Here is a 10,421-nt window from a genome sequence, read left to right on the forward strand (position 1 = left end):
ATCCAAATAGATCATCATACTTGAGAGCCTGTAGATTGAGTTTAAAAAAAAATCTTGCATGTTCATCAATATTCCATCAAAGATCTAAATCATAACTCTTCAAAAATAAAATCTTAATGCATAGATCAAAGCCTCAAGAACAATATATACAAAAACCAAAGCCATGGGATCAAGTTTCTAGAACCAAAATTACAACCTAAGCCAAAACAAAAACTGGTTTGACCCATACGGTTTCTATCACTTTGAAATCATGCAAAACCCTTTTATAAAAATAATAACACGATTTTATTCCAATCCTAACTTGCATATAAAAATTTTAAAACTTTACCATAGCAAGATCTACACATCATTTCACCAAAAACTTCACAAAACTTTCAAAGTTGTCACCACAGAGACCTTTGCATTCTCATACTTAAATTTCACCTACCAAAACTCTGTGAACAGTTTCCCAACACATACCCAAGTAAACTAGACTAAAAATAGAATAAAATACAAGAATATTGAGGCATAGAAAATACTCACAAAGGGGCTTGAATGGAGAGTGCAAAAGCTGCCAGAAATGTTTCTCTCGACACCCTCTCGGTTTGCTCTTGGGAAAGGAAGAAAATGAGTTAAGTGTGGCGACAAAAAGGCTAGGGGAATGGGGTAGAGATGGAGGTTGACATGGTGGGTGGATGGATGACCCTTGGATGGGAGGGTGTGTGATACCCCCAGCCCTCGCTTGGGACTGGATGATGACTGAAATGTCAGGACATATAACTCAAGGCTACATACCCCTATGCATAATAGTTAAGATGAAATGCACTTATTGTAATTCTAGAAGTATGTAATAAATCACAGCAAAATATGTCGTTTCATAAAATTTTGTGCCAAAATAAAACTAATATCCCAACTTCATTTATTGCTTTAAATCACACTTCATTGTAATGGAGTATCAAACTCCTTGTTACACATTAACATAATCAGTAGTGTCTTCAAAGGCCTTTTACAAACAAGGAAATCATTAGAGCATCTTTCTAAATCTCTATTATCTCTAAGTATCATGACTAATTCTAGTCTCTTCTCCAGGTCGAGCTCATCCTTGGCCTTGATCATCATCTTGATTAGCTACTCCCGGTCATACTAAAAGTTGTACCACTCCGGTTTGGGAATGGTAGTAGAAACTACCATAGTGAGATTTTGATAAATCTCAGTAAGTAAACAAACAACAAACAACAATACTTGACATTTAAAGGAAAACCTCGACATGAATGCATGGACATGTACTTGACACAAAACTTAGTTCATGCAATTTGGATACCTCATGGCTCCCATATGCATCGTGGGTTCCCCGCTAGTTACTGCATCATCCAATGACCCACTTGATCGTGGTGACTATGTCATAGTCCTTACTTTGTGGTAGTTCACCATTTTGCCTTCACCGCATATACCACATGTGGCACCCACTAACTTTAGGTGCTACTTAGCTTTGACATTCTTTCCACAAGGATCCATTCGAGGTCCATCGTCTGTACTTCATCAACCCAGGGATTACCACTCCAATTTATGTACTTTAGAGTGGACAGAGGAGTTTCACCAAGACATTCTCCCATCCTAGCATTTGGGGTCGTGATAAAAGATGTATAGACTCCTTTCTTTGAAAACAATACACAACCCAAATGCATGTGACATGAAACTTGTGAAACTTTTCTTTCAATGCATCATGTGAACATATAAATGCCAAGAATCATGTAACCATGTGAGACAACATTGAACATCTCATGTTACAGCTTGAAAATATTAGAACATTTCAATACTCCGTTCACAACCATAGGCAATAGCATTAGAGACATACCAAATAGAAGAGCAATTTCTTAAACTTGAATACATATGCATGGCCAAATCATTTGATGTGTACACAAATATATTATAACAAACAACTTGAGCTAATATTTCTAAGCATACTTGAAACATCATGAACAAGTACACATAGCAAGAACATCATGCAAATCCGATTACAAGGCATCACATAGCAATAGATTATAATCAATCAATTAGTTCATATAATAGCACATAAGAGTGTAAATTTCACATGATGTATACAAATATTATCCAAAGTAGGTTGAGAGTCCACTTACAAAAAATCTAAAGAGTAAACAATAAGCAAGTGGAAATATATTAAACAATATTAGACAATGAAACCCTAACTTAAGAGTGGGTGTGTGTTGTGTTTTATAGTTCCCACGTGTTCGGCATTAGGGGTAACCTTAGACCGATTGCCCTTTCATGTTCACTATGACTTGGTTCTAGTAGCATGCATGGTGTATGTGCATGTGTGGTGCGTGCCATCCATGGTACTCATCATTCCTTTAGCCGAAACTCTCAATAAGGGAAAACCGTAATTCAAAACCCTAATAGTGGCCGTAGTTCTCTCACTTATGAGGTATTTTCCTCTCATTCATGCTAATGAAGGTTCAGTTTCTCCCCTTGAGGATAAACCCTAGCTCTCTAAACAACACTCCTCTAAGCCAAAGCGTGAATTGATTCGTGTGCCCTCTCCAAGTCATGACAAGACTCCTAGTCTTCAGTTCTCCATCACCCTCCATTCCACATGGTCATGTGTGTGTGAAATAATTGAAGAAAAAGTTCAAGTGATTCTCATCGTGTGAGCTCGTCTCCCTAAGATGGACACTTAGTTTGCACTGTCTTAACCAATAGCTCTTGGTTTTCACCATTGTTGCATGATTTCCTCTTGATTCGAATGTGGTGTAGTTGAAGCTTTGTGTGTGTGTATACGTGAATAGAGAGGAAAATAAGATAAGAGTATTTTCATGTAAACCCTCAAATCAGAATATTACGGGGTGTTATTTATGCGAAAATTGGCCCAAACTCTCTTTCTTCTTACTTCAACTTTGTTGCCAAGTGTTTGACCTTAGATTTTGGCTATCGCACGTTAGACAAGTGGCACATTAGCTTATGCATGTGGGACAAGTGGTGCACTAGCTGATGCATGTTGGAAAAGTGGTCTACTAGTTGTTGCATGTGGGACAAGTTGTGCACTAGCTGATGCATGTGGGACAAGTGGTGCACTAGTTGATGCATGTGGGACAAGTGGCGCCCCTTCCCAATCCATGGGTGGGCGTATAACACTTAGATAACTGACATCCACTTCTCTCTCCTCCTTTCTTTAAGTACAAATACAATGAGCCTTAGAAGTTAGGTTCCATGTTGGCCAAGTGGCTCCTAGAAGCAGATGCTATGAGCGCATACTAGGCTAGGAAATAGGGCATAAAAATCTTGAAATTTTTCTTGAAAATAATCCTCTTTGCCAAGTGGTGTGGGTCCTTGAAAATTCAAAATCCTACTCATCATTGCTTTCCAAGGAAATCTAAGAATATCTTTGCATGGGTGCCATGTGTCAAAGCCCCTCCACTCTTTCTTCCTCATCATTGCCTCTCCTTGAGAAGTCCAAAAGATCCTCTGCATGAGTGACATGTGGCATGGTATCTTGTCAAAATCTGAAACCCTAAAAGGCTCCTTAGGCATGCTCCTTCATGTGGTAAAGGTTAAATAATTCTCTAGGGCATAATAGTCATTTGATAAATCCTAAACCTAGCCTTGAGTCTTGTAGACGTGTGCATGCTTGGCATGTGGCAAGGAGCGTCTAGGGTGTGTGTGTTTGTGCCCTTTTGCTTTCCATCTGTTGCTCTTCCCTCACAAAAATTATTCTAGAACCTTAGTGGGTGGGTGTGTGTGTGTTCCTCATGCGCCCTTCCCTTTTCCCATGCATCTTTTCATTTTTCCATGCATCTTTTCCTTTTTCCATGCGTCCTTATCTTTTCCCATGCGTCTTTATCTTTTCACATGCGTCTTTTCCTATTTCCATGCGTTGCCTCCTCCTAGAAAGTCCCAATTGGTGTGCATGCATGACACTTGGCTAAATGTTGGTTGGTCTTCCCTAGGTAGGCATGAAGCTCCTTGATCAAAACCCTAAGGCCTCTTGGGAACTTGTGCAGTTGACTCTTGACATCTCCCATGCGCCTCTCCTTCTATAAACTCTCAATGCATGACAAGTGGCAAAGGAAAAAGGGTGATTGTGTGTGGTGGGGGTGTTGGCTGAGGCATCTAGGGACTAGGGGTTATTTTGGTTCTAGGCTTCCCTTCCTATTACCCATGATTGGTTTGTTCAAGAAAGTCCCACATCTACTCTCGTGTGAGACAAGTGTAAAAAGTAGGTGGCCTTTCCATGTTTCGTGGGCACAACCCCTTCAAACTCACCAAAATCTTGTGGGTGGCATATGTAGTCTATTGGGGTTACCGAAACCCCTATGTTCCCTCATTTTCCTCATCCATTTTTACATCCAGGTTCAATGTATCCAATGGTAAGATGTGCATGTGAGACATATGGCATGTGGATAGGTGAATGTGGCGTGTGCCCTAGCGTGCCGAACCCTTCATCCTTCCTTCTTCTAGAAACACCCTCGCATGCTTGCCATGTGGCAACCTCATGCTAACCAAAAGTGTCCTTTCCCTAGGTTTCAAATGATGAGGCTCTAGGTAAACAAAAAGGCTTTTTCTGCTTCCAAGTAGGTGCCTCCCATGCCCAAAACCCTAATTAGGGTTTTCATAAACCCCTTCTGGCCCTTAGTGGCCGACTTTCATTTGTAATACCCGAATCCTATTATGTAGGTCCTTACGTCATTTATTAATTCTTTAAGTTAAATATTTTGAGATAAAGATTTTTTATTATTTTATTTTAAGATGGGTGTGCTTTTATTTTTATGTGGGTTATTAAAATAATTCAAGGGCATGATTTTTAAGACCTTACAATATTTTCTCTCAAGTCCCCTAAATTTTATCTATTCAAGGAATGGCCCAAGCTCTCTCCACCATAGGATGGGTAGGTGAGGAAAATATCTCCCCACATTCAATCTCCACTGTCCATCTCCCTAGCTTATGGGATAAGCTTTGACTAAAGTAATTGAGCCATTTCTCCCTTGGACCCGTAGGCTTTCTAAGCAAGCAATTAAATTCGTTTTCATTTCCTTGCACCCAACGGTTCTAAGGCAAGCAAAGAGAGAAGATTTCTCAAGCCCTATCTAAGTGAAGCCATTTCATTCACACAAAAAACCCTCTTGGTTTCCTCTAGCCCGCACGATTTCTCTCCCTTCTTCAAGCCGATTTCTTCCCTTTCCCAAGCTTAAGATCCAACCGAAGTTTCTTCAAGGAGAACGATTTTGTGGGTGAGTTTCTATGATTCTAGTTTCTAGTTTGGGATCTTGAATATATGTGTTTAACCTAGATAAGTGCTTGTGTTCTAGCCATGAATCTTCAGATTTCTTCTTCCTCTTCTCGTTCGATACTTGTTTTCGTATCTTGAAAGGGAAGCCAAGTCAGGTAATGCTCTTATCCTTAAGATTTCTTGCGGATTGAAATTGTGCTAAGCAAACTCATGCCATGTATTTGGGGTTTTTGAATTTATGTGCTGGCCAAGTGTTGTGTGATAGTTTCTAGACTGATTTCTCATTTGTTTCCTCTAATAGTTGTTCTAATTGGGTGGTAACCGAGTAGAGGAATTATAGCTTTTATGTGTTATGCTCTGTTTTTGTGTTCCAGCCGTGTGTTTTTGCAAGGCATTTCGTTGTAGTCCTTCCTTGTATTTTCTCGAGTTTAAGCCATGTTTTAATTATGTTAAGTCTTGTCTTTATGTGTTAAATTAATGGAGTTGAGGTTTATAATTTTAGACATGCTTTCCTCAAGGTTTATGGCCTAAGTAAGCCACTAAGAATTTTAATTAAACTAGTAAGCTTGCTTTTGGAATTCTGAGTTGCCAGTTTTGTATCCATTATTTATGCTATGTTTTCAAAAAAAAAAAATGTGCTGCTTTTCTTAAGTTTTCTACAACTCTAGTATTGTTTAATTATGTAGTTGAGATTTTGGTTAAGTGAGGGATGTTTAAGAGCATGAATGTACTAAGACCTGCTAGCTGCCCATGCACTGCAGAATTTTCTGCAATGGGTTCTGTTTTGGGGCTTAAACTAGCATGTTTCATCCTCTTTGCTCAATTTCACCTTTTGCTTAACCGAAGTTAAATTTTAGTATGAAAAGCCATTGAAAAACAAGTGACAAAAATCAACCCTCTTGTGACCATTGGCCCTTTTAGAATGCATTTAGGTGTTCTTTTGTATACTTTCTGTGTACACAGGCTATGCCTATTCATTCATATCAATAATATTTATCTCTTACTTATAAAAAAAATGGCCCTTTTGTTGGATTTACTTCCACACGATATTACAAAGCTATCAAATGCCCCTCTTTGATGAGAATTTCATACTTGTAGCAATTCTTCATTCCTTTCTGTTCTTAAATAAATTCCTACCATCTATGCATTCCTAACCTATGATTTCCATCTATTCTTCATATAGAAAATGATGGCCTTTAAAGGGGACAACAAGCAAGTTATGTACTTTCATGAGTTTCTTTAAAATGTTTGGAATGATGATTTTAATGTTTTGGCTTAGTGCCATGTATGGTGGGTAGCTAAATGGGTTAAGGAAAACACTTTAATTCCAATTTGGAATTTAAGTGAGCGTGTAGGGGTGTCGGTTAGTAAAGCTTAAAGTGAGATGAATATTAATGTGTTTATCCCATTTCATTGAATAGAAGTTTATTTTCAAGTTCACGGAAACCACTAGTAAAGCATCGAGGTAAGTATCTATGATCATGCTTCTTACACAAAGTTCTATTATGAAAGAATTTCTCTCTCTCTTTTCAAATGTTCTTCTAAAGAAAGAGCAAGTGTATATATTATGTACAAGCCTTTCTTGGTGGCCCCTGTTAAGCACCCTATCGATTATAATTGTATGCATGTGTATAAGGTAATGCATCATGAGATTTTCATACATGCTCTCTCTTAAATAACTAACGCCTTACTTATATGTAGCATGACATGAAATGCTCCCTTTTTTAAGAAACGCATATGCATTTGGACTAAGTAAAGATAATGAAAATGTTTGACTGCAAAGAAAGGAAAGAAATGAAATGAAGGTTAAGGTATGAAAGTACGTAATGGCCACATGAATGAAAAGGGTACCAAAGGAATGGGCAGATTGCAATGTCGGGTAATAGTGTTGCCCCCCATGAAAGGGATCCCCAACCTGTGGCCACGGGCGGAATCTAGGTCCAAAAGACCGCTAACCCCAACACACGGGGTGTAATAGTGTGTACCGACCAAAGAAAGTAAAACATGAAAGTAAAATTATTTCTTACAATGTTTATGCATGCAAGTATTGCTTATTTCTTAAAATATTTATGCATGAAGGTATGGTTTATTCCTTAAACTGTTTATACATGAAAGCATTGTCAAGAATTAGCAAATGTTTATGTATGCATGTTTTCAAAAGAAAAGATTATGTGATTAATAAGTTAACAGCATGGTGTATTGCTTACTGAGCATTAGACTCATTTTGTATTTACGTTTTAAACGTCCAGGTATTGATGGAGAGGCTGTGGAGCCAGGCACTATCGAGGAGGGAGGGGTCAATGCTTAGTGTTCCCCTACCGGTTCGACCTTTTGATGATAATGGTTTATGGTTTTTATGTTTTAGGATGGGTCCCGTGTTGGGATGTTTTGTTGAATTAACTTTAAGACAATATATCTTTTGGGTATAATGTAATTTCAATGGTGTAACTTTAAGACAATATATCTTTTGGGTAATGGTGTAACTTCTATGGGTAATGGTGTAACTTCTATGGTGGGGTGATGGTAACCTCTTATACGATGGTTTAACACCTTTTTGTATGTATTGTAGGACTAAGTCCCCCTGTTATTTAGAATTAGTTATATTTTGATGAATGAATGATGGACTCTGAGAGTCCTTTATGTAAAATGCTAAACAGATTGTCTATCAGGTGTTTTTTTTTTTAACTAGAAGTGTAGAGTACATGCGTGACATGTTCACGCATATCCTGCATTACCTTTGTAGGAAAAAAAAATTGTAATAATAATAATAATAAGGTATGCACATACAGATTAAAGCAAGGAAATAACAGGTAAAGGGTCACGACCTTGGCCCAGGTTAGGGTGGGCTTGTGACAAATCTTGGTATTAGAGCGAAAGTTAAGGAGTCATGTAGACTTTAGGGGTAAACTAGGCTGAAGCCCTCTCACTAAAGTATGCCAAGCTCCGTAGCAAGCTCAAATGGTATTTCTTACTACATGTTATGAATTTTGTAAAACAATTGCGAGTCATGTATGTTTATTTGGTATGAGTTATTGCTAATGTTATTGTTATACATGTTCTAGTACGGCAACGCATAACAATAATTATAAGCGTCAAGGGTAGTCCGGCGCCCGTAATCCTGAGGACCAGTAGGAGGCCCCCAAAGATTCGGGAGACCTCATCGATGCAGCGCCACGCCTTATTGAGGCTTTTACTAGCAGGCAATCCGCGACACAAGTACAAGTCCCACACCTAACTGCCTTCGATCGTTTTTGCAATTAGCACCCTCCGTTGTTTGACGGCAAGGGTACCGAACTGGATGCTAACAACTAGTTGGAGCGCCTAGAGAAAATTTTCAGCATGGTCGCTTGTAAAGAAGAGCAGAAAGTAGAGCTTATAGCGTACAATCTGGTAGATGTGGCTAACGGGTGGTGGAAGGCTACTCGTGGGCTTATTCAACAAGAGTTGGGCGAAGCCACTCCAAACTCCTGGAACAAGTTTAAAGAGGTCTTTAACAATCGGTTCTTCCCACTATCATTTCGAGAGGCTAAGGCCTGAGAGTTTGCAGACTTAAAGCAACGATCGATGACGGTGAGGCAGTATGCCCCTAAGTTTGTGGAGTTGTTGAGATTTGCTCTGCATCTGGTCCATACCGAGTTGCTAAAAGCTGAAAAGTTTGAACGAGGCTTGAATCCCAGGATCATGGACTCCCTTCTCGCATTAAAGATTAGAAAGTTCGCCTACTTTGAAGACCGAGCAGTAATCCTTGAGGCGAAGCTACGAGTCAGAGCAAGAGAGTTCAACCAGAGAAAGAGGCAGTTCCAAGCTCTTGATCAGAACAAAGGCAAGAGGCCAATGTACAACAATGTACCCAAGCCTCTTCAAATGATCAAGTCTCCTCAACGCGGTATCGTGGCGTCTCATCCCGCATGCCAAACCTGTGGCAAGCCTCATGCCCAGAAATGCTTGATGGGGACCAACACTTGCTTTAAGTGTGGTAAGGCGAGTCATTTGGTACAGGAGTGCCCCATCCTTGTGGCTCCTAATGCTCAAGTGCGTAACCCAGGGCGGAAGAACCTGGTACCAGCTCGAGTCTTCGCTCTTACAATGGACGATGCTGATGCTTCTCCTAATCTGGTGACAGGTATTCTTCCCCTGTTCTCACATCGTGCATTAGTGCTATTCAATTCTGGTGCCACGCATTCATTTATATCCCGGAAGTATACTTGCTTGAGTGAGAAAGCACCTAAACCCTCAGAATCCGTGATGTCTGTTACTTCACCCCATGGGAAATCCGTGAATTGTCACTGTGTTAAAGGGTTGCATGATAGAGGTACAAGGTCGACACCTCATTGCTGATTTGATATTGTTTGACATGGAGGAGTTCAACATGATTTTGGGCATGGATTGGTTGTCTTGATACCATGCTAGTGTGGAGCGCTTCAAGAAGGAAGTGGTCTTTAGACCAACAGGCGAGTCAGAGTTATGTTTCTGTGTTGTGGGTAAGAGTCCTATGCCGAAGGTGATCTCTGCAATAAAGGCCACCACTATGTTGAGGAAGGGTTGTGCAGAATTTCTGGCTAGTTTGGTGATGCCACAACCAAACGAGCCTAAGCTGCAAAATATTGAAGTGGTGAAGGATTTTCCTAATGTCTTTCTGAATGAGTTGCCTGGCTTACCTCAGGAGAGGGAGATTGAATTCTTTATAGATCTCGACCCAAAAACAGCGACCATTCCTAAAGCGCCATATCGGATGGCCCCTGTAGAGCTCAAGGAGCTCAAGGATCCATTGCAAGAGTTACTAGATAAGGGCTTTATTCGCCCTAGTGTATCGCCATGGGCGCACCAGTTCTCTTTGTAAAGAAGAAGGATGGATCGTTACGACTTTGTATCGACTATAGAGAACTAAATAGGGTGACTATTAAAAATTGGTATCCTTTACCACGGATCGATGATTTGTTCGATCAACTTCAGGGATCCCATGTATTTTCAAAGATTGATCTCCACTCAGGGTACCATCAGCTGAAGATTAAAGCAGAGGATGTCCCAAAAACTGCTTTCAGAATGAGATATGGCATTATGAATTTCTAGTGATGTCCTTCGAATTAACCAACGCTTCAGCGGCTTTCATGGACTTGATGAATCGTACCTTCAGGGAATATGTTGATCAGTTTGTGGTCGTGTTAATTGATGACATTCTCATTTACTCGAGAACCCCGGA

The 10,421-nt window shown here is 39.8% G+C and overlaps 1 protein-coding gene and 1 long non-coding RNA gene across 2 annotated transcripts; both read left to right on the plus strand.

The window, feature by feature from the left end:
* The first annotated feature begins 5,077 nt into the window (after positions 1 to 5,077).
* Positions 5,078 to 7,717, plus strand: LOC108993462. Its single transcript, XR_001996505.2, has 3 exons — positions 5,078 to 5,222; positions 5,301 to 5,376; positions 7,471 to 7,717. It is a non-coding gene; the product is annotated as an uncharacterized LOC108993462 (long non-coding RNA).
* A 1,068-nt stretch (positions 7,718 to 8,785) lies between these two features.
* On the plus strand, positions 8,786 to 10,061 carry LOC108993454. The gene is made up of 2 exons (XM_018968378.2): positions 8,786 to 9,540; positions 9,632 to 10,061. The coding sequence occupies exons 1-2, from the start codon at positions 8,786 to 8,788 to the stop codon at positions 10,059 to 10,061; spliced, it is 1,185 nt and encodes a 394-aa protein (XP_018823923.1).
* Positions 10,062 to 10,421: the final 360 nt, after the last annotated feature.

Source organism: Juglans regia, chromosome 16 (genome assembly GCF_001411555.2).
Source record: "Juglans regia cultivar Chandler chromosome 16, Walnut 2.0, whole genome shotgun sequence".
Classification (NCBI taxonomy): domain Eukaryota; kingdom Viridiplantae; phylum Streptophyta; class Magnoliopsida; order Fagales; family Juglandaceae; genus Juglans; species Juglans regia.